Source organism: Erinaceus europaeus, chromosome 7 (assembly GCF_950295315.1).
Source record: "Erinaceus europaeus chromosome 7, mEriEur2.1, whole genome shotgun sequence".
In the NCBI taxonomy this organism is placed as follows: Eukaryota; Metazoa; Chordata; class Mammalia; order Eulipotyphla; family Erinaceidae; genus Erinaceus; species Erinaceus europaeus.
Window position 1 is genome coordinate 62,737,171 of NC_080168.1, and position 27,796 is coordinate 62,764,966.

The 27,796-nt window shown below is 43.2% G+C and overlaps 1 protein-coding gene across 4 annotated transcripts in view; it reads right to left on the bottom strand.

Annotated features, from left to right (window-relative positions):
• The window catches only part of LMNTD1 (lamin tail domain containing 1), a 92,769-nt gene that overhangs the window by 36,790 nt on the left and 28,183 nt on the right, over positions 1 to 27,796 (bottom strand). For 2 of the 4 annotated variants that reach the window (XM_060194544.1, XM_060194543.1), the window contains exons 2-3: positions 5,197 to 5,313; positions 814 to 1,046 (exon numbers count right to left, since the gene is read on the bottom strand). In XM_060194544.1, the coding sequence (XP_060050527.1) occupies positions 814 to 1,046; positions 5,197 to 5,303 (340 nt within the window). In that variant the 5' untranslated portion in view covers positions 5,304 to 5,313. Of the gene's footprint in view, positions 1 to 813; positions 1,047 to 5,196; positions 5,314 to 5,422; positions 5,592 to 12,800; positions 12,897 to 27,796 lie in introns of those variants that run through there. The other 2 variants (XM_060194545.1, XM_060194542.1) reach the window with 2 other exon arrangements.

Consider the following 27,796-nt stretch of genomic DNA (forward strand, 5'->3'; position numbering starts at 1 on the left):
TCTGCACCCCATAAAGAATTTTGGTCCATATACCCAGAGGGGTAAAGAATAGTGGAGCTTCCAATGGAGGGCATGGGATATGGAACTCTACTGATGGGACAGTATGGAATTATGCCCCTGTTATCTTACAATATTGTTAATCATTATTAAGTCACTAATAATAATAAAAAAGACTCCAGTAGGGAGGAAGATTACATGTACAAAACACTGTTGAATCCTGGTCACATTCAGAGGAAGGCCAGTTAGTGAGTTAGTGCTATATGGTAGAATTGTCAATTATCAGGCTGGGAGTATGGATTGAGTTGTCAACACTCATCTTCAGTGGGGAAGCAATTACAGAAGCCACCTTCCACCTTTTGCGCCCCATAATGACCCGAGGTTCATGCTCCCAGAGGGATAAAGAATAGGGAATCTATCAGGGAAGGGGATGGGATATGGTGTTTTGGTGGTAGGAATTGTGTGAAGTTGTACTCCTCTTATCCTACGGTTTTGTCAGTGTTTCCATTTTATAAATAATAAAAATATATAAAATCACCCCCCCCAAAGAAAAGAATTGTCAATTATCTGGCCATTTATCCACAAGCCATCCTGACAGCTATAGATATTTTAATCATGGTGCATCCATGTGACTTGACTGTACTCCAGTGCTGGGATTGATGGTGAGCACTGTCAAGTGACTCTTACAGGACAGTGAGGAATGAGTGTTATTTGTGACACATAATCAAATACCATTCAGGTTTTCAGAACATAAAGCATTCCTTGAGCTGAATGTCTTAAAGCCACCTACGAACACGTGGGCCATGTTTTGCTTACTTTGGCTAGTTTCTGATAGGGTACGGCTTGCTACAATAGACTTAAAATCCTTTGATCCTGAAGTTGAAACAGTTAATCCACTAAGCAAAGAAACAGACTGGTGGTAATAGCAAGGCAACTCGGACACAGACAGTGACAGAGGCAGTGTTGTGCTACTTGAGTCTGCTATCTCTGGGAAGAAGTGTACAAATGATCGCTGTGCGCCTGGAACTTGGGCATGGAAGTCTTCTCCCCTGTGCACAGAAATTAAGAAAATAAAGTCAGGAAGCTGAATGGATAGAGCACAAACACAAAAAGCATGGCTGCCATTTTTACCCAGATTTCCATTCTTCAAAGGTGTCATACAGCTATTATGGGCACAAGATTTTTTTTTTTTTTTTTTGCCTCCAGGGTTATCGCTGGGGCTTGGTGCCTGTACTATGAATCCATTGCTTCTGGTGGCCTTGTTTTTTTCATTTTATTGGACAGGACAGAGAGCAATTGAGAGAGGAGGGGGAAATAGAGAGGGAGAAAGAGAAAGATAGAATTACTACAGTGCCATCTAGCAAGACAGAACCATTTTCTTCCAGGCTTGTCAATCTGTTTTCTGTCCTAAGCTGAGACTCTAGAGGTACTTCCAGCCTACTTTTCATACTTGTAATGTCAGATCCCCTCTCTCTTTTCATATAAAAGTATGGCTGCAGTCCCTGCTTAATCACTGCTCACTACATTTTATTCTTTCAATTTCTGCTGAACGCATCTTCCTACATTTATAAATACTCTATAGTAAATTTTCTCTTTTAAATAAACTCTGAAAACTACAAGTGAGTGAACAGTGTCTCTGTGTGTATGAACTTGTCATGTGTGTGTATTGAAGGGACAGTAGAGAAGAGGAGGTTCATTTCTAGGGCTATTTTTATAATTCTTTCTTTGACCATTTCCTACTATAATGCATTTTCTGTAAATTATGACTTATAGGTACAAAAAGAAATGGAGAGGGAATGGCTATAGAGAAAGAGAGACAGCTATAGCACTGTTCCACTGCTGGTGCAGGTGGGGGTTGGGGGCTTGAACCTTGGTGTTAGTACAGGGTAATGTGTACATTCAACTACGTGTGCCACTGCTCAACCCTTGTCTTGTATTTTAACATGAAGTGTCAGTTCACTATCTCCTCTCTTATGGCTTTTCAGTCAGACCAGCCATTGTTCTGATTGTTTCTATTTGTACCCCAACAGCAACCCACACACCTCAGGCCACCATGTGTGACCTCTGAAGTGCTAACCTAACCCCCAGTTTTCCTTAGAGCCAGCATCTCCTGTCTCTCCACTCTCAGACCCATCATGACAGATGAACCTTCAAGTCCTATTTCACTTTATTACATACTTGTCCTCAGTTCTCGGCAGCTCATTGGTGCCTATCAATTTATGTTTTAGTGTCGAACTAAACAGTTAAAGAGTTCTAGGATCCATCCTCAAATCTGTTCACTGTATGTCCTGCTGGTTTTCTACTTGAGACAAATTGTTTCATTTACTGCCCCTGCCCCGTGCTGAGTATGTCTTCACTGTGATGCCGAGGCCACACTTCTTACTTGGAGGGATCCTTTTACCTGTTCTTGCTGTGATCTCAAAGACCCCAACTATAGGTCTATACCTGCCCCTCCCATCCATTATCATCAAGAGCCTTTTCATGAGAGAAAGCAAATGTATGCTCCACAGTGGCTGCTCTCTGTGGATTTCTTTAGCACACAAGTAAACCTTGTCGATGAATAAAGATTGTCCATCCTTTCTTTTTCTTTTTCAATATAAAAGCATTTGTTAACTGGTATGCAATCATTTGAACAGAGTCCCTGAGCTACACTATAATTAGCTTACAAGCTAAAGAGTATTCTTCTGGCACTGCCCACGAAAAGGCTTCTAACAATTTCACTGGCATAGTCACATTGAGACTCTTCTGAGCAACTTCAAAGTGATTCCTGTGTGTGCTGCTGTTAACACTTGACTTAGGAAAAAAATAAGTCCTGGTGTCCAGAACCTCTCTGATATCTGAAAAAACTGAGATGAACGGACAGTTCAAGCACCCCTTTTCTGAAAGCTCTACACCTGCCTATCCACTACTATTTCACCTTGATGGCTTATTTATTTTCTTTTCTTTTAAATACTTACTTATTTCCTTTTGTTGCCCTTGTCTTATTGTTGTAGTTATTATCATTGTTGTTATTGATGTCATCGCTGTTGGACAGGACAGAGAGAAATGGAGAGAGGAGGGGAAGATAGAGAGGGAGAGAGAAAGACAGACACCTGCAGACCTGCTTCACCACTTGTGAAGTGACTCCCCTGCAGGTGGGGAGCTGGGGGCTTGAACCAGGATCCTTATACCGGTCCTTGCACTTTGCACCATGTGCACTTAACCCACTGTGCTACCACCCAACTCCCTCTATGGCTTATTTCTATAGCAACTATTCTCCAGAGTTCCTATCAAGTAATTTGATGGATTTGGACTGTATGTGTGTGTGTGTGTGTGTTTCCAATGTTTTTTATGAGGGAACAAGGAAGACTTGGAATTTCTTCATTTGCTTTCTTGCTGGTGTTAGCCTCAGTTTCTTTGTTTATCAAGACGTATTTGCAAACATTGCTCGCAAACATTGCTCCGGAACTTGGACACTTCGCCATCAAGAGATGTTTCATCTGGAGAACTTTCTGCTCAAAGCCAGACTTCTCTAAATGCACCACCTGAAAGCACAGGCAGCACCAAATGGTACTAATGCCTTTGAAACTCATGGTCACTGAGCTTGGGTGCTTGCCATTCTGCTAAGAGACCAAGTGCTTGTGGATGTCAGGAAAACCTCTGACCCATGAAGACACACCCTTGAATGTGACTGGTGCTGGTGGGAAGGAAACTAAAGAGGTCAGTTATCAAATCACAGATGTTTCATCTCTGTCTATGTTGGGGCAGGATCATATGACATGACTTCAGCCTGACACGTGCTAGAGGAAGTTGAAAAAGTACATTTCTCTCTTCAAGTTCTTTATGCCTGGCTTTCATTACAAACTGGCTCCATCATTTTAACATGCTTTCTTTTATAAACATCCCCCCCTTTTCTCCAGCAAAAATAAAGCTTTCCCCAAGTAAACTCAAGTCCATGAAATATTCCCAGTAAGCCTTAAAAATTTCAATCATATGACTATGGTTAAGGGCCAGAGGGTGCCCACCCTTACGTGGTATGGTTAAGCAAGAAATGTCTGATCACTGTGCACACACCGAGGCAGAGAGAAACAACTCAACACTGACACTCTTGAGTGGTTCCGTGCATTGTCACAAGCCTGTGCTTACTACCAATCCGATTCCTTCTGGGAAATGAGTGCTGTTTCTAATGCTTAGTTAGCTTTCCCTTCCCCACATGGAATTCGCTGAGTTCTCTGCTATTGTGCTCCTTCTGTGACTGATTAGCACCAAGCCATGTGCAGTTAGAGGGAGTCTGTTCCTATATTTCAGTGTTATTTTGGAGATGCTGCTTTGGCAATATTGACATCACTCATTTCTTAGAGAACCTCCCAAGCAAATGTTAAAAGTGGACCTGAACAAAAACAGGACACTAGGTCTAATGTAATGTTAGTCTAAGTTATGGATAATCGGTGCCTGAGCACTTTGTAGAAAAATATTGGAAACCCAGTGCTTTAGCTGACAGAATGATTTACATTAGTAGAAACAGAATATTAATGCTTTTAAAATCCCATTTCTGAAACTAGAATTTTCTAGCAATTCCTTATCTCCAGTTAGTAAAGCAGTCCTGAATAGACTGACTACACACTGCCTTAACTTGTTAGGAGTTTTGGATTCTCAACCAGATATCATATGGTGAACAGTGCAGACAATTTTTTTCTTGTTAACAGGGTTATTGCTGGGGCTTGGTGCCTGCATGACTCCACCATTCCTGTTGGCCATTTTATTTTGATAGAGATGACAGAGAGAGGAGGAGGGAAACAGGAAAAGAAGAGAAAGAGGGAGGGGAGGCAAGAGGGCTGGAGGGAAGGAAGCATGGAGGAAGGGAGAGAGGGAAGCAGGGAAGCAAGGAAGGAGAGGGGGAGAGAAACACAGCACTGCTCCACTGCTCATAAGTCACCCCCTGCAGGTGGGGGCCAGGGGTTTGAACTCTGGTCTTTGCATATGATATAACGTGTGTACTCTACAAGGTCTGTCATGACCTGGCCCCTGTCAAAGCAGAATTTTATATTATTCAAGGACCTTGTGAGACAGTGGCTGAGAGAAAAGAGCTGTGTGCCACAGTTCATAAATTTTAGAAGACACGTAGACTATGTCGTAGCTGAAACTACTCAAGATGTGTTGGGATAGAGGGTCCTTATCTTCTAAACTCAGGACCCCCCTCCCCACTTGTGCTGTTCTTACTGGGCTTCAACCTCCAAGTTCTTTTCCAGATCATAGACTTCCACCTGCAGGCATGATGGTACAGACTTGGTGGCTACCAAATTGTTCACATTGGCTGTGTGAGGCATCTCTTCTTTCCTGGGGAAACACGTCATATTATTAGGCAATAGATATAACCAAGGTTCAAGACAGACTTGATTTTTCAAATGGACACCACCTGCTACTCTAAGTGCCTCAGATTACCTACCAGGTCTTAATTATTTCTATCCCAGGTTGGTACCAGAGCCAGGGGTGCTAATGTGAAGGTGCGAGTGCTGACTTAGCCAGGGCCAGCTGGACAAGGAGTGCCAGTGAGAGCTTGTGAAGCTGCGATGCATCACTGGAAGCAGCTCAGGGGGCAGGCAGTAACTCAGCAAAACTGCCCCTGTGATCATCTGGCTGCCCTGCCTGCTGGGCATTGTGAGGTAATGTCTCCATAGTGACGGAGTCCCAGTCTCTGCACAGTTGCCATGCTGGCCCCATACCTACTTTGCAGCTCACTAATATTAAATGACCCAACCTGCTTTCAGGCAAGGCCTGTTTCCCACAAGACAAGCGCTGCCACCAAGATGTCTGGAGTCCTAATTTGGATTTATGAGTGTCAGGGGGCAGAAAATTAATCACAACCGGTTTTGCGGCACTCAAATGCCCATCAGATATAAAGCAATAGTCAAGGCAGCCAAAACAGAAGTAGGATACTAAAGGCACTAAGAAGTGAAGTGAAATCAAAGCTGGGAGACCTGAAAATTTCTCCTAGTTAGGCCAGTAGCTGCTAAACCTTCTGTACTTGAACTGCATACATTAATATGAAGTCATTATGACCTCACTTGCTTTATCAGAGAGCCTATTCACATTTGACACAATAGTCTGGAGAAACTTTTTTTTTCTACTAGGGTTATTGCTGGGACTCAGTGCCACTAATCCTGGTCATTTTCTCCTATCTCTCCCTCTTTTTATTTTGATAGAACAGAGAAATTGAGAGGGGAAAAAAGTGAGAGAGGTTGAGGAAGGGGGAAAGGGAGAGGGAAAAGTAGATGGATAGCGGGTCCCCCCAGTGAGAAGGTACAGTTTAAAACATGGCTTGTTTCACCACCTTGGGGTCAAGGAGTTTGTAGAAACAGAAATGCAGCTTCATATTTGTACTCAATGCAAGTATGGTATAAATGCCTGTGCCAGGGAGCATCTAGCCAGTCTGACAAAGTACTGGGGTGGTTCACCATGAATGCAGACATCCCTGAAAATTGAAACTATAATTTTACCTTCAAGTGAGGGGTTCACTGAAGACTGCCTCAGAGACCACCTACTGGGAGGTTCAAGTTTCAGTTAGCCCAAGTAAACTTCGTGACCTTCCCAATCATAACTTATTTTTTATTATCTTTATTTGTTGGATAGATACAGCCAGATATTGAGAGGGGAGGGGGAGAGAGAGTGGGAGAGAGAGAGGGAGAGACAGAGAGACACCTGCAGCCCTGCTTCACCACTTGTGAAGTTTCCCCTGCAGGTGGGGAGTGGGGGCTGGTACCTGGGTTCTTGCACACTGCAACGTGTGTTCTCAACCATGTGCACCACCACCTGGTGCCCCCAATCATAACTTTCTACATTGTAAAACAACTCTGACATCTTAGATCTATATGTGTGGCACTAAATGTCAAGCAATGGCTTGAGACCTTAGACATATCAATTTCACTTAAAAAATAACTGCACAAGGGCTGGGTTTTACAGAAAGACTTTCATGCCTGAGGCACCAATGGTCCCAGGTTCAATCCCCAGCACCACCATATGCCACATCTTAAACTCTAGTCTTTGTCCTCCTGCACACACATCTCTTTTCATCCTCTCAACCATCTCTTACTAAAATACACTGACAAATTTAGGGAAGTGTGCTGTGTCCAGCTAGTGTGGGGGTGCCTCTTCCCAGGCAGGAGAGTTAGTCCAAATTACCTGGGATGCCATTATGCAGTCACACCCACACACTGCTGAAATAAAATGTTTATACACCTGTTGGTGCCACTGTACACCACTGGTGTCTTCAGTCCTTAGAGCCAACTTCTCCTTCAGCACTCTCATTAGACAAAAGAGCAGAACTGTAACCAGTTGGTTTCATGACAAATTCTAGACAATGTTCAAATTTATTTTCCTACTTGGGAAATTTTGTCTGTTCCAGGCTGAGGGATATAGGTCAATCAGCCAACATCCATGTCCAGTGGAGAAGCAATTATAGAAGCCAGAACTCATTCCTTCTGAAATGTTAGGGAAAGATGACCAGAGGGCTTTGAACTCCAATTCCACCAGGATCCAAAACGTTTGACACCAAATATCTTTGTTTTTATGCCATCTCTGAGAGGGAAGGGAATCTGGGAAACACCAGAGGAAGTCAGGCATTGTTTCGCTTATCTGAGAGGGAAGAGGAAAAAGGAAGGACTCTTGAAAGTAGTAATAGGTGTGAGTGTGACTTGGAAAGTAAGTGAAGGCAGGGCTGTAGAAGTGAATAAAAATGGATGAAAATATATAGATATATTTAGATATGTAGTTAAACTGTATCCGTGACCTTGAGGGAACTACTACAGTTTCTGCTGGAGGTGGGAATGGTGTGGAATTTTACTGTTGTATTTTTGTAAATCTCTAATAAAAATTAATAAAACATTTCTTTAAAAATTTAAAAGAAAATTGTGTATGTTCTAAAGATCTAGTTCTTCTTGCTATTTAATTTTATTCTTTCACAGAGTATGACATAGCAGAGGCAGGAGGAAATGGCAAGAAAGATCTCTGCAAGTGTTTAAAGAATAACACAGATAAAAAGGGCCATTACTACTGGTATGATGTAGGATTGTTTATCTTGCAAAAAACCTTTCACATAGATCAAGACCTCTGAGAATGTTGTGGAGGGCGATTCTCTGCAGAGGGCCTGCTCTGAGTGGTGGCAGGTAGCCTGACCAGAGCCTTTCCTGGGGAGAAGAGTCACAGAGTAGACAAGGAGGACAGGTTTGTCTACACATGAAACAAGTGTGATTCAGAAGCTTGTGAAAATCAGGGGCTGGGAGGCAGCTCACCCAGTAGAGTGTACACTTTATCATGTGCCAGGATCCAGGTTTGAATTCCTAGTCACCACATGAACACACCAGCATAGGGAAAGCTTCACAAGTGGTAAAGTGGTGCTGTGGTCTTGGTCTCTCTCTCTCTCTCTCTCTCTCTCTCTCTCCTTCCCTCCCTCCCTCCCCCCTTCTATCTGGAAAGAAGAGAAGGAAAACAGTGCAAATGTTTCATTTTTTTTCAGCACCACTTTTCTCATTTGCAAAATGGGATTATTATCTTTTTCATAAAGGATCCAGTAAACTAACATGAGTGAAGCACTTTATACTTAAAAGATCTTTTTAAAAATAATTTATTTGTTTTATTTTATTATTTTATTATTATTTTATATATATTTATTTATTTTCCCTTTTGTTGCCCTTGTGTTTTATTGTTGTTATAGTTATTATTGTTGTTATTGATGTCATCATTGTTAGATAGGACAGAGAGAAATGGAGAGAGGAGGGGAAAACAGAGGGGGAGAGAAAGATTGACACCTGTAGACCTGCTTCACCACCTGTGAAGTGACTCCCCTGCCAGTAGGGAGCCGGGGGCTCAAACCAGGATCCTTACACCGGCCGGTCCTTGTGCTTCACACCACATGCACTTAACCCACTGCACTACTGCCCGACTCCCTTAAAAGATTTCTTTTGTATTTTTATTTAATGAAGTATGTGAAATGCCATCATAGTTATTTTTATTAGTAATATTACCAGTGGACATTTCTTTCCTAAAGTGTTTTCTGACTTCCTCAAATGAGAAATGGCTTATTTCTCTCTGGAATGTCCACAGAGAGCATTTTCTGCTCCATCTCCAGGCTCCATCATTGCTACCTTGCATTAGGTTGCAGTTCTTTTTCCACATACCTTGTCCAGTCAGAACAGACTCTAAACTTTAAGCCCCCTTAGGTCTTGACCATTTCTAACCTCTTTGTTCCTTCCTTGGTGCATAGAATAGACAGCTATAAATATTTGTGAAAGCAACAATCAAGATCAGCATGGAAGTAATTATAGCTTTATCAGAGTCTTTACTCACAAATTACATCTGGATGAAATTGCAAATTAGCAAACCCCACTACACTTACAAATTGCACCATGAATCATTCATCCGGAGGGGGATTACCTGGCTCTGTTGAGGCTCTGGCACATCCCCAGAGACAAGCAGAAACCTGAAGAAGGCAGTGCTGCTGCTCAGAAGAGAGAAAATGGGCAGGCAGCTTGTGCTTGGTGAACTTTTTCGGCTGTACTGCCAAATCTCTTAAGCTCTTGTCTATAAAAGGTATCATTCGATCAATTATCAAGAAAATAAAAAAGTCCAAGACAAGAAGGTTAATGGGAAGCTTGGGCATGAAGCTTGTTTTTTTCATTCTGGGAGGAGAAAAGAAAGAAATACCTTTTCTGAAATTTGTATTGAGAGGGGGAGGGGGAGATAGAGGGGAAGAGAGACTGAGAGACAGCTGTACACCTAGAAATAAATCTTCTAAAATGAATCCAAGCCAAGCCACATCCATACTGTAGGTGCTGTGGATCCTATGATGGATTCCATGTTCAAAGGAGCTAATCTATGGAAAGCACATCACCTCAGAACTGCTGTAGTACATGTCCACTGAGTCAGGGGACATCTGCAGGTGACTCAGTGAAAGAGGCACAAAGTCAAAATTAACTCTGGCAGTCAGATCAGGTCCCAGGGTCCCTTTGCCAGTAACCTGGACAACTTCAGAGTGAAGGGGGCACTTCAAGGCCCATGCTGGCCTAGTTATGCCTTACAGAGACTCAGTGGGAGAGGAAAGATGGGAGGGAATGGTGGGGAGCCATTTGCCAGGCCTCTGTGGGCAGCTCCTTCCACCATCACCACTGAGAGAAGATTGGAAAATTACTTTTATATTACTTTAAAATTACTTCTAGAATTTTGGTCCATACTCCCAGCAGGGAAGAAATGGCAGGGGAAAGATGATAAGAGAGCTCTGAACTCAAACTCCATCAGGACCTGGATACAAGAATCCGGCATGAAGCCCAGCCAGTCTATCTTGGTGTTACTCTCGATCGCACCCTGTCATTTCACGAACATCTCATAAAAACTGCAGCAAAGGTGGGCACGAGGAATAACATCATTGCAAGACTGGCCAGCTCCTCATGGGGTGCGAGCGCTTCCACACTATGATCATCATCTCTGGCATTATGCTATTCCACTGCAGAATACTGTGCCCCAGTATGGTTCCGTAGCCCCCATGTCCACTTGGTCGATTCCAAATTATATTCCTCCATGAGGATAATTTCTGGAACCATCCGTTCCACTCCAGTTCCATGGCTGCCAGTTCTTAGCAACATCGCCCCGCCAGATATTCGTCGGGATGCGGCATCATCTAAGTTCATTTCCCACGTCTACGCTCGACCGGACCTACCAATATACGCGGATATCTTCACCCACCCTGTCCAACGCTTGACATCTTGTCATCCAATCTGGTCCCCTACGCCTACACTGAACTTCTCTGTTCCAGACTCTTGGAAACAGAGTTGGCAGTCAGCTGAGGTAAAGAACAAACACCTCCTCACAGACCCCTGCAAGCGTCAACCCGGCTTTGACCTAGCACATTATGATTGGGCCCTCCTCAATCGCTATGGAACAGGCCATGGCCGGTGCGCCGCTATGTTCCATCACTGGGGAGCCAGAGACGACCCGAACTGCCCCTGCAGCTATAGACAGACTATGACCCACATAGTCAACGACTGCCACCTCTCCAGATTCAAAGGAGGTCTCAAAACTTTACATCAGGCTCAACCTGACGCTGTTGACTGGCTACGGAAGAAGGGCAAATGCTAGAAGAAGAAGGACCTGGAGAGAAAAGAAAAAGGGAGGAATATTTGGATGTAGTAACAGGTGTAGGTGTGACTTGGAAAGGAAGAGAAGACAGAACCATAGGGAAAAAAGAGGGCAAATATATACAGATATAGACAGATAGTTGTAGAAATAATAGTCAACCCATATTTGCAACCTAGAGAGAACTGCTGTAAGCTTTCAATGGAGGGAATGGGGACACAGAACTCTGGTGGTGGGAACAGTGTGGAATTATACCCACTAGCATATGCTGTGACAGCAACAGGAGTTTGTTGTCAGCCTGGGGCGGAGCAGACTGACAAGTGGCCCCCTCAGATGTATTTTTGCTTTTAAAAAAATCTTCTTGCTCCGGGAGTTGGGCGGTAGCACAGCGAGTTAAGCGCATGTGGCACAAAGCACAAGGACCGGTGTAAAGATCCCAGTTAGAGCCCCCGGCTCCCCACCTGTAGGAGAGTAGCTTCACAGGTGGGGAAGCAGGTCTTCAGGTGTCTATCTCTGTCTTCCCCTCCTCTCTCCATTTCTTTCTGTCCTATCCAATAACGATGACATCAATAACAACAACAATAATAACTACAACAACAGTGACAAAAAACAAGGGAAACAAAATAAATATAAAAAATAAATTAAAAAAAATAATCTTACTCCAATCTGGCATTAAGTCTTATATCTTGTTATTAAATGTGCTCTGGATTCCCAAAGCTTCAAGTCTAATCTTTGGCCTCAGTAAGTTGCATGGGCCAGTGGAGCAGCCTCTGCTAGAGGAGGGGACCCAATGTTGAGATGTGTCAAGGCTGGGGCAGCCATAAGGACAGGAAGCATTGGAGAGGGGACCTAGTGCTGAAGGAATCAGAGCTGACAGGGGACAGATAGGCTGGCCCTCAGGGCCTGGCTTGGGGAGACACTGCGTTTACTGTGTGAGATAAGGAATGTCACTGGACAGTATTGGGCTGAGGGCTCGCAGGCCCTGACTTTTGAGTTTTAGGAAGGTTACTTTGGTTTCTGTGTTGAAGATGCCCCGAAGGACAGTTGGAACTTGGGGAGTGGGGCATGGAGGAGTTCCCTCCAGGCAGGATTGATGGGGCTGCTGGTTGCAGGGGAATTAATACTGGGTACACTCTGTAGGAAGGGCTGTCAGAGACTCTGTGTAGAGGAGATGTGAGGTGTAAGGAGATGAGAAGCCTTTAGGCATCTAGGTTCAAGTCACCAGAGGCTGTGAGCCACCAGGCTGCTGGTAGGGACCCACGGGTACCCCTCCCTCCCAGAGCAGTGTGTTCCTAGGAAAGTTTCCACTAATAGAAATCTGCAAAGTGAAGGTGCATTACTATCACATCATCTGTTGTTGTTTATCTGTTTACTTCCAGGATTATCGCTGGGGCTCTCGGTGTCAGCACTATGAATCCACTGCTCCTGGAGACCACTTTTCCCATTTTTTTATTGGAAAGGACAGAAATAAATTGAAAGATGAGGGGGAGATAGAGAGACAGACATCTGCAGACATGCTTCCCCACTCATGAAGCTCCCCTGCAGGTGGTGAGCAGGGGCTCGAATATTGCATGGGTCCCTGCACTTCGTACTATGTGTACTTAGCCAGGTGTGCCACCACCCAGGCCCATCACATGGGTTTTTTACAAAGATTCCGTGCAGGATGCAGTGTTCTGCAGGTTATTTACTGTACTCCATACCTTCAACTCAGCAATAACCAGCAAATGTCCCTGAATGCAGTGCTTCCAGAAAGGTTAAAGAAATGTGCATTGCTGTACAGCAATTATTAGGAGGGTCTGCCCTGTGAAAAACAAGGATCAGTTTAAAAACACCACTGACCCAGGTTGAAGATTTGGGCACTGGAGAAACATAATCTGTTGTTTCAAAGTTGATTCCATAATTATGGTCTTATTTGCATTAGTTTTCCTTCGACCATCAAGATGACGTATATTTCCATCACAAACCAAGACTGAAAACTGTTTGGTAAGGAATAACTCCTTTGGCAGAGCAGAAATATTTGGTGTTAAGCTGTGCGTTCTAAAACACTACGCTTATATCAGATCTTTGAACTTTTGTATGAAAAGTAGAAGTTGAGACACTTTCCAAGTGAAATGGCTTATTTCTGCTGAAAGCATTACTGGTTCTCATTGAATTTAAGCTACTGATGTGGGTTTTATTTTTAGTCTGACCTTGGGGACAGCTGCCAGCTGGCACCACATAAGGTGGCAAGGAGATGAGAGGCAGCAGCCAAAGCAAGCACCTGAGCCTACTGGCTGTGTCCCCTAGACTCGTGTGTGTACCCCTACAGCATCTGGGGCCAAGGGTCTGAGCAGTCCTTCCTAAAGGCCCATTCTCAGCTAGTCTAGACTCACTGGAATTTCACAAAATCTGGCAGCATCCTTGGGTCCAGCTTGTTATGACTTGCAAAATCCTACAGGCTCAGGCTCCAACCTTCGGTTGAATTTGGATATAGGAAATTAGCTATTTCAAAGTGTTCCTTCTGCCATAAAGGCACATGCTGCCACTACTGCGTTGTGCTGGAATAAATCAGGCCATTTTAATCCTTGGTAGTAGGTGAACAACGTGTATGTCACCAACCCAAAGAAAAAAATGTTTCTTAACTCAGGGAAGATATTTTCAGCTACCACCTGTAGACTTACACACATAATAGAAAAACTAACCTTTTCTCCCCAAGTAAAACCTTTCAAAGTAATTTTGAAATGCAATTAGCAAAATCCTCTCTACTTTAATAAGAGGCTTTATACATTTGCCAAAGTTTAATGCACCAGACCAGACCACACTAAAGTCGGTTTCCAACAGCCAAGTAGAAAAAACTGGAAAGCAATTAGACAGGAAATTGTGTTTACTCAGATTGTAAGGTACTGCAAGCAAAGTGGGGTTGGAGTGAGGCACAGTGGTTCTAAGCAAGGTGACAGGTCCCATCAGTGAGTGCAGGCTCCCTCAGACACAACCTAACCCTGCTTCCTCAGTTTATACTTGGGACACAAGTTGGGGAGGTGTGCACATTGCTGCACCCGACTAGTCTTGCTGCTGACTCTCAGATTTGAGGTATTTCCCATCTCTCTCTTGAACAGAAGGAAAAGGTCCAGCTCCCATGGGTTTGGGGGTACTAATGACACCCCTGAGCTTGCAAGTAAAGTAGTAAATCCCAACATTTTGTTGCTATGGGAAAGAGTGTTGTAAAAGGCAAAACAAAAGAAAATGGTAGTCTCACAGGCAAAAAAGAGCTTATATTATCATTTTGTTCTCTCCTCCTATTTCATGATGGTGAAAACTCCCCAAGGTGACACTTAAGTCTACTCAGTCACTCCGACCAATAACAAAGAGGCTCCTCCCCACCCATTGTACCAGCCTTTCTCCTCCTCCTCTCTTCTCTTTCTTCTCCTTCTTCTTCTCCTTCTTCTCCTTCTCCTCTTCCTCCCCCTCCTCCTCCCCTTTCCTTTTCCCCTTCTCCTTTGCCTTCTCCTCCTCCTCCTTCTTCCTCTTCTTTTTTACTAATCATTTTATTGGAGAGTTAATGGTTTACAGTTGATGCATGAGCACAATTTCTTATATTGCCATGATACATGTCTGCAAAACACTCTCACCCCCAATGCAGATATTTTTCCTTTGTCATTCACTAGGACCTCACCCCTCCCCACCATCCTTCCCCAGAGTCCTTTGCTTTGGTGTAATACACCAAACCATGGATTACTTTGTGTCTCCCCTTTCTGTTCTTATTTCTTAAGTTTTCTCTGAATGAGATCATCCATATTCATCCTCTTTCTGGCTGATCTCACTTACACAATTCCTTCAAGCTCCATTCAAAATGAGGTGAAGAAGGTTTAATTCATCATTCTTAATAGCTGAGAAGTATATATCACAACTTTCTCAGTCACTCATCTGTTGTTGGACACCTAGGTTGCTTCCTATCACACCCAGTGTTCTGGCTATTACAAATTATGTTGCTATGAACACAGGTGTACACAGATCTTTTTGGATGGTTGTATTGGGTTCCTTAGGATATATCCCCAGGAGAAGAATTACAGGGTCATGGGGCAGGTCCACTTCTAGCCTTCTGAGAGTTCACCAGACTGCTGTCCACAGGCGTTGGAGCAATAGTGCAGGAAGGCTCCCTTGCCCCTACCCTCAACTCGACTTCTCTAACATTTACTGTCACTTTTCTTTCTGATGTATGGCATTCTCATAGGAGTGAAGTGGTTTCTCATTATTATCTTTATTCTCTGATAATCAGTAAACCAACCTGCTACCCTCCTTGCCCCCAGCAGCAGAAGCCAAGCCTGTCTCTTTGTCTCAAGAGCACATCTTAGCACAGCCCTCAGTCTCTCTGGCTATAGCACAGAAACCGTCTTCTCACTAGGCTTTCTTGCTTCTAGAGACTTCTTTCTCTGTTGCAGAAATCACCAGCTCTTCTCTGTTTTTCTCTGTTTCCTGGTATTTGTCCCAATAACTTTGCAGCTTGGTGTGACCATGAGAGGAAATCTCAGCAGCCCGGCCAGAAGGGAAAGGCCAGTGGCAGTTTCTGGGAAGTTTCTTTAAAAGACAGTTGGGGGACACAAAAGATCCTCTTTTCCTTTGTCACTCCTCCTTCTGGCTCCTTCTCCTGAGGACTGTGGATACTGCCCTCCTGGCAGTAAGCTGGGGCCACAGACAAGATCAACCCAAAGAGAGACTGTGCATCTGGCCACATAGAGTCCTGACACCGTATCAGCCTGCACAGGATCTTTGCACCAGCTTTTTGAGACAGTGTCATTCTGGGTCACTATCAATTAGTCTTACTCCTTCCTGTACAGCTGACCACTTAAATTCCACAACATCTTCCTAAAACACAAAGATGATCACATCTGCATACTTAATGACTTCCTACTGAGCAAGGCCCAACAGCACACTGGTGATGTGGCCCTGAGATTTCTCTGAGTCTTATCTCTCTTTACCTCTTGTGTTTAAAGTCCTGGCAACACCACAGCACAGTCCACCTTCAGGTGCTTGCTCATCCTGTTTCCTTTGGGCTGGAATTTTTCTATTTGTCCTTTTAAACTCACTGGGATGCTTCATTCTTCTATGGTATTATCTCGAAATACTCTGAACTCTAAGAAAGGTAATCATCTCTTGTTGGTATGCTTCTAAATCCTGCTTATAAGACCTTCTGTTTTGATCATCACATTAGGTTCACTTGTATTACTTACGAGATGTATTCTATTTATAAAACCACTGTTAACTAAGCACTCCCCTGTCTCCGGGACATTGGTTTAATCCTCACTGGTTCATGATTTTCCCTTCTCCCCGCCCCCTATCCTGCGTTCTTCCTTGTTCCTGACTCTTCCGCCTGAGGAGAGATGCAGGACAGAATTGTGTTGTGATTAGAAGAGATTAGATTGTTGAACAGCATCCCCGTTCATCAATAAAGAGATACTGCTTCCCAGCTCAGCCATGAGTCCCTGGTTGTATCTCTCTCCCATCTGCGAAGCCATCCCAGCAATCTCTCCCTCCTTAAATCTTTCTCCCTGTCTCACTTCTACCACTGATCTAATACCACGTGCTCATGAGTTATCTGTCCATATGGAGGTGTTCTCAACTAGACTATTACATCTACCAAAGAAGATATGGCTTCCTTTTTGTGATGGGGGAGAAGATATTGACTATTGTTGACTTGACCTCACTTGACTGCACTGTGTTTTAGCAAAGGGAGTTAGAGAATAAGAAAACTAGAGTACAACCCTAAAGTTAAAAAAAAAGAGTTTGTAAAAACAAAACAAAACTGTCAGTATATAACTGGTAACATGCTTAAGTCTGAATTGTTAGCATTTACTAAGTGCTGTGGGCTTGAACAGGAAATTTGGACCTTATAGTGTATCTGGACATTTCATATTAAATATCCATGAGCTAGATCAGAAGTTCTTCTAAAATATACATTCAGGCTAGTGTATTGGAGAGAAAAGGTTATAAAAGAACGGAACTGACTGCCTTAGAGCTAGTCGATGCGAAGTGTGGGTGTACTAAAAGTTAATTCATGATTATACCATACATAAGATGTTTAGAACTAAGGCAGCAATAAAACAAGAATTAATCTGCTACCATAGTAACTAACTAGCAATTTAGGGAAGTTTCTGAATCCTTTGGAACTAACACAAAGAGGTTTGTAAACTGGGGTAAAATGGAAGGCATAAGAGGATTTGGATGAGTATTCTTTTGTTTTTAGGCTTATTTAAATTTCAACACCCTATAATGGCATGCAAATTTGAGCTATAAGAAAGTAAGAAAGGGATGGTGGAGATAGCATAGTGGTTATGCAAACAAACTCTCATGCCTGAGCCTCTGACATTCAGGGTTCAGTCCCCCATACCACCATAAGCCAGAACTGAACAGTACTTTGCTGGGGGGGGGGTAAGAAAGATTCCAAATCCTGGATAGATTCAAGATAGGATATGACAGTAGTCTAAGTCTCATAAATACAATGGTTACATAAAGAAGCAAATCTTTGTGTGTGTGTGTGTGTGTGTGTGTGTCTGTGTGTGTGTGTGTGTGTGTGTGTTCGTCCATGGACAACATTTTAAAACATATTTTTAGGAATGCATGATGAAAAACTATCAATAAAATCAATAACATAAATCTCAGAAATCAAGACAATAGAGTCTAGGGAAATAACTCAACTGGGAGAGTGTAGGACTTGCTTGTCTGAGGCTTCTAGATCCATCCCCAGTGTTACATGTGCTATAGCAATGTTCTGCCCCCCCATGAAGATATCATATTATTAAAATAATTAAATAAATATTTAAAAAACTTAAAGATAACACTTACTGAGGAGGAAAGGGTGAGAGTGAGTTAGAGAAGTGAATATGTACTTCCTGACATGGATTGAATCTGCAGAACATTTCCTTGAATTTTTCAATTGTGCTAGAGGCTTCAATATAAAGAACAACTGGGACATCCCCAAGAGAGCTGGAGAAACACACACCTGCCACGAGGTGAGAACCCCTGCTAATGGGGTGCAGCAGCACTCAAAACTGCGAGACACTGGAAACTACCCACACAACCCTCCATAACAAGCTTAACAATCTTTGTGGCACAGAGGAATGGCTATTAAGAAATGCTTTCTAGCCTACACTTTAGATGTGAGAGCGTGGTAACAGAGCTCAAGCTCAACAGCACACAGTCTGTGAGCCCTTGCAAAGGCAGAAAAAGTCAAGTGCCAGAGCTCAGCCTGGAGTAGCTAGCATTCCTCCAACCCATGGTACCACAGAGTTGGGACATCGGTGGGAATTAAATCTTTGACAAGATTTGGGGGGTGGGCAGTGGTGTACCCAGTTGAGTGCACACATTCCCACACACAAGGACCTGGGTTCAAGTCTCCGTTCGTCACCTGCAGAGGGGAGACTGTTAATGAGTGGTGAAGCAGCTCTACAGGTTTCTCTCTCTCTCTTTCCCTATCTTCCCCTCCACTCTTGATTTCTCTCTCTGTTCTATCTAATAAAGTAGAAAGAAAGAAAAAAAGAAAAAAAAGGCCACTAGGAGCAGTGCATTTGTAGTGCCACCCCAGAGATAATCCTGATAGTAGCAAATAAATAAATAAAAACTCTGCAAAGACTCACTTCTCTTGCAAAGTGAAGCTAATGCCTTTGGAACACAAGGTTCTCGTTTATAGGGAATGAAAATCAATACTTAATTATCAGTCCTCCTGTTCCACTCTTACTGAAAATCAAGTTAATTCTTTCCTTAATGGCCCTCAACATCTTAATGCTGACACCATTGTGACAGAAAGCAAGTTTCAGCAAATGTTACAGAATTTGATGATTTCTTATCATGCTCCTTTTATATCAGAATTTTATTATAATTAATTAATAATATGGGAGGGAGTGTGAATGAAACCAGATTAAATGCTAGAATCTTTGAACTTCCCCATTAAGTAAAGTTAAGAAACAAGCTTTGGAATTGGACAGCATGTCTCTGGTTGTGACTTGGGAATTCAAAATTTTTATATCTTTGGGGCATGCTTCCAACAGAAGAAGAAAACACAGCATCTTGCTGGCTGCTTTTTTCTGCATCTAACTGACTTGTTTAGGCTGAAAAGTCAGAAGAAAGAACAAGCAGGTAGCAGAAAGCAGATGTGTGCATGGAAAGAAGTCACCAAGCTTGGCTAATTCCTGAGCTACCTTTATGTGATGATGGTGGTGGTGATGGTGGTGAGAATGGTGTTATAGTGGTGGTGATGGTGGTAGTGATGGTGGTGATGAGAATGGCAGTTGTCAGGAGGCAGGTGTGGCAGAGCTACAGGGCATTCTCTTCCTGGCTTGGTGTCCACTGTATCTGGAAGAGTTTTCTCTCAGGTTTTTTCCAAGGGGCTTTGAATGGCTGAAAGTCAAAGAAGATTCAAAAGATTTCTTTCTGTGAATCACCACAAGCTTGATACTTCTGACCTGCTCAAACCCCTTTACTAGATTCCTGCCTATTTGGATTCTCCTAGAGACCAGTCATGCCTCTCAACTCCTGATCTGACTTTTAGTCTCTCGTAATTTGAATATTTTGAATGTAAACACAAGTGCGAATAAAGAAAAGTCGCTTGAACCAGAAAGCCAAGCTTCTTTCTCAATGTACGTTGCTTTGGTATCTCCCGCCCTCCTCCGCCTTTCCTGGTTTTATAACTTAGACTAGCAGTCCATTTGAACTTTGGATAATGCAAGCTTCCATACGTTCACACCAGAAAACATCTGGACCTTTGGAAGTAATCTGCCAAACAGAAATCAGCACTAACAGAAGTGCTTTATATTGCTATACAGAGCAGGACAACATGGAGGAGAGAGAACTGAGTGCTAATGAATTCTGCTCTGTCCCAGTGAGATGCCCCTCTCTTAAGTATTGCCAGAGTTTAGTGTTTATCGTCTGTTTTCTTTTTTCTTCTGATGTTTTTAAGTATGCAAACATTAACTTCATTGAGTTCCAATTTAGTGTCATTTAAGTTCATAAGAATATAACCAGATGTACGATTTTTTTAATGTTCATGATTCTATCAGGAACATATGTCAAGTTGCTCAACAGGAATGTTGCAAAAGTTCGTAAAAATAAAGTCACCTACTTTTCAAAATCATAGTTTTAAATACAGTTTGAATTATTGGCAGAACTTTTTCCCCATCTAAATTTCATAGGCATCTTTAATGGTACGGATTCAATTGCCAGGAAGACTAAAACAAAAATAAACCAGTGGTACTATATCAAATTAAAAAGCTTCTGCACAGCAAAAGAAACCACTACCCAAACCAAGAGACCCCTCACAGAATAGGAGAAGATCTTTACATGCCAAACATCAGACAAGAGGCTAATAACCAAAATATATAAAGAGCTCACCAAACTCAGCAGCAACAATAACAAAATGACCCCATCCAAAAATGGGGGGAAGATATTAACAGAATATTCACCAAAGAAGAGACCCAAAAGGCCAATAGACATACAAATAAATGTTCCAAGTCATTGTCAGTGAAATACAAATAAAGACAATTAGATACCACTTCACTCCTTTGAGAATGTCATACATCAGAAAAGGTAGCAGCCACAAATGCTAGAGAGGTTGTGGGGACAAAGGAACCCTCTTGCACTGCTGGCAGGAATGTAAGTTGGTTTAACCCCTGTGGAGGGCAGTCTGGAGAACTCTCCGAAGGCTAGAAATGGACCTGCCCTATGACCCAGCAATTCCTCTCCTGGGGTATATCCTAAGGAAGCCAACACAACCATTCAAAATTATCTGTGTATACCTATGTTCATAGCAGCACAATTTGTAATAACCAAAACCTAGAAGCAACCCAGGTACCCAACAAGAGGTGAGTGGTTAGGTAAGTTGTGGTCTATATACACAATGGAATACTACTCAGCTATTAAGAATGATGAATTCACCTTCTTCACCTCATTTTGGATGGAGCTTGAAGGAATCCTGTTAAGTGAGATCATCCATAAAGAGAAGGATGAATATGGGATGATCTTACTCATAGACAGAAGTTGAAAGGTAAGAACAAAAGGAAAAACACAAAGCAGAACTTGGATTGGAGTTGGTGTACTGCATCAAAGTAAAGGACACTGGGGTGGGGGTGCAGAGGGTGGAGGGCGGAGGGAAAGGAAGCATTCAGGTTATGGAACATAGCGGTGGAGGAGGAACAGGGGGGGGTAGGTTTAGAGTTTTATGTGGAAAACTGAGAAATGTCACACATGTACAAACTACTGTATTTTACTACTGACTATAAACTATCAATCCCCTCAATACATAAAAAAAAAATCAAGTCATCTACTTTTTAAGATCTGAGTTTTAAAAGCTTACTTTTGGGGGATCTGGTGGTGGTGCACCAGGTTAAGCACACATAATTCAAAGTGCAAGGACCAGTGCAAGGATCCCTGTTTGAGCCTCCAGCTTCACAGTGGTGAAGCAGGTCTGCAGGTGTCTGTATTTCTCTTCCCCTTTCTGTCTTCCCTCCTCTCTCAATTTCTCTCTGTATTATACTAAAAAACTGGAAAACATGGCCTCTAGGAGCAGTGTAGGCACCAAGCCCCAGTGATAGCCCTGGAGGCAAATTAATAATAATAATAAATAAAATAAATATAGGGTCATATCCATAGATTTATTTGGGTTGGAATGTTCTAAAAAGATGATTTAGTCTGGTTTTAATTATATATAAAATAAAAAGAAATTTCAGTACACTAGATCCAATAGAAGAGCTAAAATACAAATGTACTTCTGCCTTAGGTAACAGACATTTTATTAGGAAAAATATTAATGTTTCTTTGTGTGTGAGGTGTGCTTGCACATTTGGGGAAGATATAAAACTATACTGCTGAAACAACATTAGTTCTTTAAAACAATATTTCTGGGGGCGGGGAGGGTCATGGGCCATGTAACCTCAGAAGTGGTGCGATGGATAATGGATTTGCCCTGAAAGTATGAGGTTCCGATTTTAATCTCCAGCTTGAATGTGCCAGAGTGGCACTCTGGTTCTCTCCTTTCCTTCCTTTCTCTCATTAATAAATAAATGAATAGGGAGCTGGGCAGTAGCACAGAAGCACACATGGCTCGAAGTGGAAGAGCCGGCTTAAGGATTAGGGTTCGAGCCCCCAGCTCTGCTCCCCACCTGCAGGGGGTCGCTTCATGGGAGGTGAAGCAGGTCTGCAGTTGTCTATCTTTCTCTCCTCTCTGTCTTCCCCTCCTCTCTACATTTCTCTGTCTTATCCAACAACAATGATACCAAAAGCAACAAAGATAAACAACAAGGGCAGCAAAAGGGAAAAAATGGCCTCCAGGAGCAGTGGATTCGTAGTGCAGGCACTGAGCCCCAGAAATAACCCTGGAGTCAATAGACAAACAAACAAACAAACAAATAAAAAAATATTTGAGACAATTCAGGGTCATAAATGGATAGATGAAGCACAAATGTTCTGGACTAGAAAAGAGTCTTGCAGTAGTAAATGAGGATGAAAGAGGGAACTTCTCTTAGAGAAGGTGGCATATGACTGTCCATTGGAAAACAAAACAGAGTTATGACCTGAAAAAAGGAAGCCAAGAAGTTCCAGATGAGGATAGTACAAGTATGCATGAAAAATAAGAGGGAAAACTGGAAGAGTGAGGTGGCGTGGCATGCTAGATGAAAAGAGAGCTGCACAAACAGGAAACTGCATGACTGAAGCAACTGTAGAGCATTCTCACAGGTACCTTCCACTAAAATAGCCACCTCTGGTAACAGAGAATGGTCTGCTACCTCTTAAGAGTCCTGTCTCAATTTTAGTTAGGTCTAGTTTCTCCTTGTAGTGACCTAAATTACTTCTCATGTAACATCCACTAGCTTTGTTCAAGTCTAAGCTCTTATAGTCAAAGAGAACAAGAAAAGCTCTTCCACAAATGGCAGTTACTCAAATATTAAGATCAGTTCTCTCTTTCTCTTTCAGTTTTAACTGTGATTCATGGGGCAACCTGTCTCCCTTTCATTAATCTCTTGCTGTGCAAGCAGTTTCCGGCCCTTTCCCCAACCTGGTCACTGCACTGTGATAATCCCCCGTGAGATGAGACATGAGGCTGCATTAACAGGTGACCATGCAAATGGGCTGGTGAGTGGTGTGGGGGAAATGGGCACCATGCACCTGGTGTCTCAGTAGATATGGAAGAGGAAGAAGTCACAGAAACTCTCAAGACCTCTAGTTTCAGACAAGGTGATGTCCTTAGTTGGATATAAGGACGTCTTAAGAAGCAGCTGGCTTCAAGGAAAGCTGCTGGTTTGGCACTGCACATTGCTTTCTGTGCATGAGGGCCTGGGAGTGATCCCCAGCACCATATGGGAACTCCACAGATGGTGGAGCAGTACACTGGTCCCTTTGTCTCTTAAAATATAGACTCACAGGGGGCTGGGTGCTGGCGTACCTGATGGAGTGCACATTACAGTGTGCAAGGACCTAAGTTCAAGTCCCCAGTCACCACCTATAGGGGGAAAGCTTTGCAAGTGGTGAAGCAGGGCTGCCGGTGTCTCTCTTTCTCTCTCCTAAACTCCCCCTACCCTTTCAATTTCTGGCCCTCTAGCCAATAAATGAAGATTATATATATATATGATACTTGGGTTATGGAGTTGCTACAATGGTATTATCACATATGAAAGCCTAATTTCATCTACCACACACAGATTAAAAAGAGAAAGAGGAGAAGCTTGTGAACCACTTGCATTTAGGGGACTGTATGAGGCAGCAGATCTAGAGGAGGAAGTGAAGTGAGGAGAAATGGTGTATGTAATGCAGGCAAGAGAGCTGGGGGTTGGGAGTCGGGCGGTAGCACAGTGAGTTAAGTGCACATGATGCAAAACGCAAGGACCGGCGTAAGGATCCAGGTTCAAGCCCCCAGCTCCCCACCTGCAGGGGAGTCACTTCACAGGTGGTGAAGCAGGTCTGCAGATGTCTATCTTTCTCTCCCCTCTCTGTCTTCCTTTCCTCTCTCCATTTCTCTCTGTCCTATCCAAGAACAATAACATCAATAACAACAATAATAATAACTACAACAATAAAACAACAAGGGCAACAAAAGGGAATAAATAAATATTAAAAATAATTATTTTAAAAAAGTATTTATATTAAGGACACAAATTTAATATGAATGTCCCCAGAGATAACTGAGTAATACATGACTGTACTGCTTCTCTCTCTCTCTCTCTCCAACCTTCCCCCACCCCCACCCCCACTTTTTAGACGTTTCTTTATTTTTCCTGGCAAGTGATTTGATGAGCCAAGTTGAATAGTTTGACAGGGCACTTTCTCACACAGGCAGGTAAACTGTGTAAAATGCTAGCATTTTTGCTGCTGCAGCATGATCAGGGCTCCTGAGAAACCAAGAGCATTGCCTCAAAAAATCAGATTTGAATGGGCTCATGTTATGCCAGTCTGATTTCTGATTTAAGTCGTTCTTTATAAATCTAGATTTCCTTTGTTCACCATTCTGGCTACTTTTCCTTTATTATGTGCAGTGAATTAATGAGTAAATGTCTATCTGTCAAAAATATATTTCCTTGAAATAGCAAAACTTCAGCTCAGGGATTGAGAGTACTTATTAAGATTGCTTTTAGCATTTCAAACTTTCACTCAGTTGTACCTATTCAGCGGTTTTTGTGTGAGTTCAGTGAGGTAGAGCTTTTCTATCCATGGCTAACTGAAGAAATAAGAGAAACACTGAGGCATTTGATGGAGAGAGAAAATTAGCATTTTCAAATAACCTCAAATATTCCTTATTAAAATAAATGAACAAACATCCAAGAACAAAATCCTGCCATTTCCTATAGTGAACTATTTCTTTTTCTTTTTTTAATATTTATTTATTTCCTTTTTGTTGCCCTTGTTTTTTTATTGTTGTTGTAGTTATTATTGTTGTTGTTATTATTGTTGTTGATGTTGTTGGATAGGACAGAGAGAAATGGAGAGAGGAGAGGAAGACAGAGAGGGGGAGAGAAGGATAGACACCTGCAGACCTGCTTCACCACTTGTGTAGTGATTCCCCTACAGGTGGGGAGCCAGGAGATCAAACCGGGATACTTATGCCGGTCCTTGCACTTTGCACCACATGCGCTTAACCTGCTGCGCTACCGCCAGACTCCCAGTGAACCATGTCTACTGGAAATCTCTGAGGTACTATGACACACACACACAGGCACACACACACACACACACACACACACACACACACACACACACACACACGTTGCCACCAGTGCTGAGCAGTTAGCCACCCAGTTCCTGGTATCTGGGCTTTGGGCAGCTTCTACTTGGCCTCTGTCTGATAACCTCCTATTGTTTGTTCTTTAACTTAATTCAGGCAATCCTAGGGCTGGGAAGCCTTTGCTGCATCACATGGGCAGGATAAGCAGGACTCAGACCCTGCACAGCCTGCTGTTGTCTCTGCTGGAAGGCCAGTGCCCTGCATGGGGCCTGGCACTCAGGTGCTCCAGAATGTCTGTTGACTGAATGAGGCTCTAACAAACCCACCTGGATGCAGGAAATGGCAAAGGAATCTTGGGGCCTGCAGTGATTTTTATTTAGAGTCATGTTTACAATTTCAAGGATATTTTGGTCAGTGTGTTGAAAATGGCCCTCAGTTCACTTGGATAGTGTCGCCATCTGCACAATCCAGTTTTGTGTTGGTACCATACCACATTGAAGGAAGCTTAGTATTATGGTATCTATCTATCTATCTATCTATCTATCTCCTTCCCTCCCTTACTACTCCTTCCCTCCCTTACCTCTCTATCTCTGTCTCTCTATCTCAATGTTTCTTTTCGTTTTAAAAGTTTTTTAAACTTAATTTATTTTATAGGATAAAGAGAAGTTGAGAGGGAAGGGTATAGAGAGGAAGAGGGGGAGAGAGACAGAGAGAGGCAGAGAGACACCTGTAGTACTGCTTCACTACTTGTGAAGCTTTCCGCCTGCAGGTGGGGCACAGGGGCTTGAACCTGGGTCCTTGTACATGGTAATATGTGCACTTAGCCAGGTGTGCCACTGCCTGACCCCTATCTCAATGTTTCTCTCTGGAAAAAAAGAAAAGGAGAGAAATTGAGCCTGAGAGATATTCTGGTTCTAATTCTTGGAGTCTGTGAAGTTTAATTCCAGTGACTTTTCAGAAGTAACACTAAGATGTTGAGCTGGGGGGATAATGTTGGAGTATATGGGAGTCATTGAGGGAGAAAGAAACAGACAGTCAGTGGGAGAGCTATCAGAGAGGAAGAAGCCAGTGGAGCATGGTGACAAAGGAAGAGGGTGCATCAAAAAGGCAGGGAGGTGGGGCATGTGGCCTGTGTCAGTGCTGCCAGAGGGAACAAGAAAAGAAGGATCTTCTGAGTGCACTGGGATTCCACTGGGTGAGGAGGCTGGTGGGTGGGAGGTGGGAGGCGGGAGGATCCCCCTCCCAGCTCTCTTCCTGCCTCACTGGCTGTCCCCTCTGTTTCCATGTCTGACCCCTCTAATCCTCCACTAGCCCCAAGGTCCCTACAGCTCAGGGCTTGCTATCGCCATCTCTGCATAGATACAGGCCCTCTATGAGCTCACTTTACCCCAAATGCTTATTCACAGGGTCTCTGGGTGACACTCTGGCACTGAATTCCAGCTCAGCCTTTCCAGATGCCATCCAGGGTGCTTGACCATGAATTGAAGCCAAGTCTAGAACAAGACTGTTCTACAACCCTATCCTGTGCTCTAAGCAAACCATGTCCACTCTCTTCTGGGTGGGTGTTCCTTGTGGAGTTCATTTTCAGAAACACATAGGAGAATGAGATGTGAGAGGCTGGGACAGTGGACAAGAGCAGATGGCAGAATCTAAGGCCTTGGGAGGAAGGATCAGAGCTCAGAGTGTGTCTGTTAAACAGGAAGCATGACTACATTAGTCTGCTAGGACTGCCCTGAAAAAGTAACTCAGGCAGGTTACACAGACTTAAATGACTGGGGCACGCTGTCTTACTGTCTCGGAGGCTAGTCTGTGGTCAGCACTGGTGGGGTGTTTTTCTGTAGGCTCCCTGCTTGATGTATGTATGGGTGACCACCTTTTCTCTGTCTGAATGTGACTCTTCTTCAATATGTCTCTATGTCTCCATCTCCTTTTATAAAGACAACCAGTCATCTGGATTTGGACCCATCTTATGGCCTTGTTTTATCTTCTTATTTCTGCAAAGAGCCTGTTTCTCAATACAGTTCCATCCTGAGGCACTGGGGCTGGGGAGTAGGACTTGAATATGTAAACTGGGAAGTCCAGTCCATACCAATGACCAAATGCAGAATGTGGCTCAGTTAGAAGGAAGAGACTTAGCAAACAAGCTCTTTATTCATCAGATGAGGTTGCTCTGTAAGTGTGCAAATTGGGCAGAAAAAGTTCCCGAGGTCCCTGAGAACATTATGCTGAGGGCATTAGTGGGGTAGCGGAACAAAACACAGATGCACACGCCCATGGTATAAAAATAGGACTGCAACTGACCTTGTGAGGTAACTCAGCAGTTCTGCTTTGCAGTGGTCAGTCAGTAGTGACTAGTCTGGCTCCTGTATATTATTTCTTGTACTTATTTACTGGATAGAGACATAAATCAAGTGGGGGGAGAGGTCGAGATGAAAAGAGACAACTGCAGCTCTGCGTCACTGTTTATGAAACATTCCCCCTGCAGGTGGGGATCAGGGGCTTGAACCCAGGCCTTGT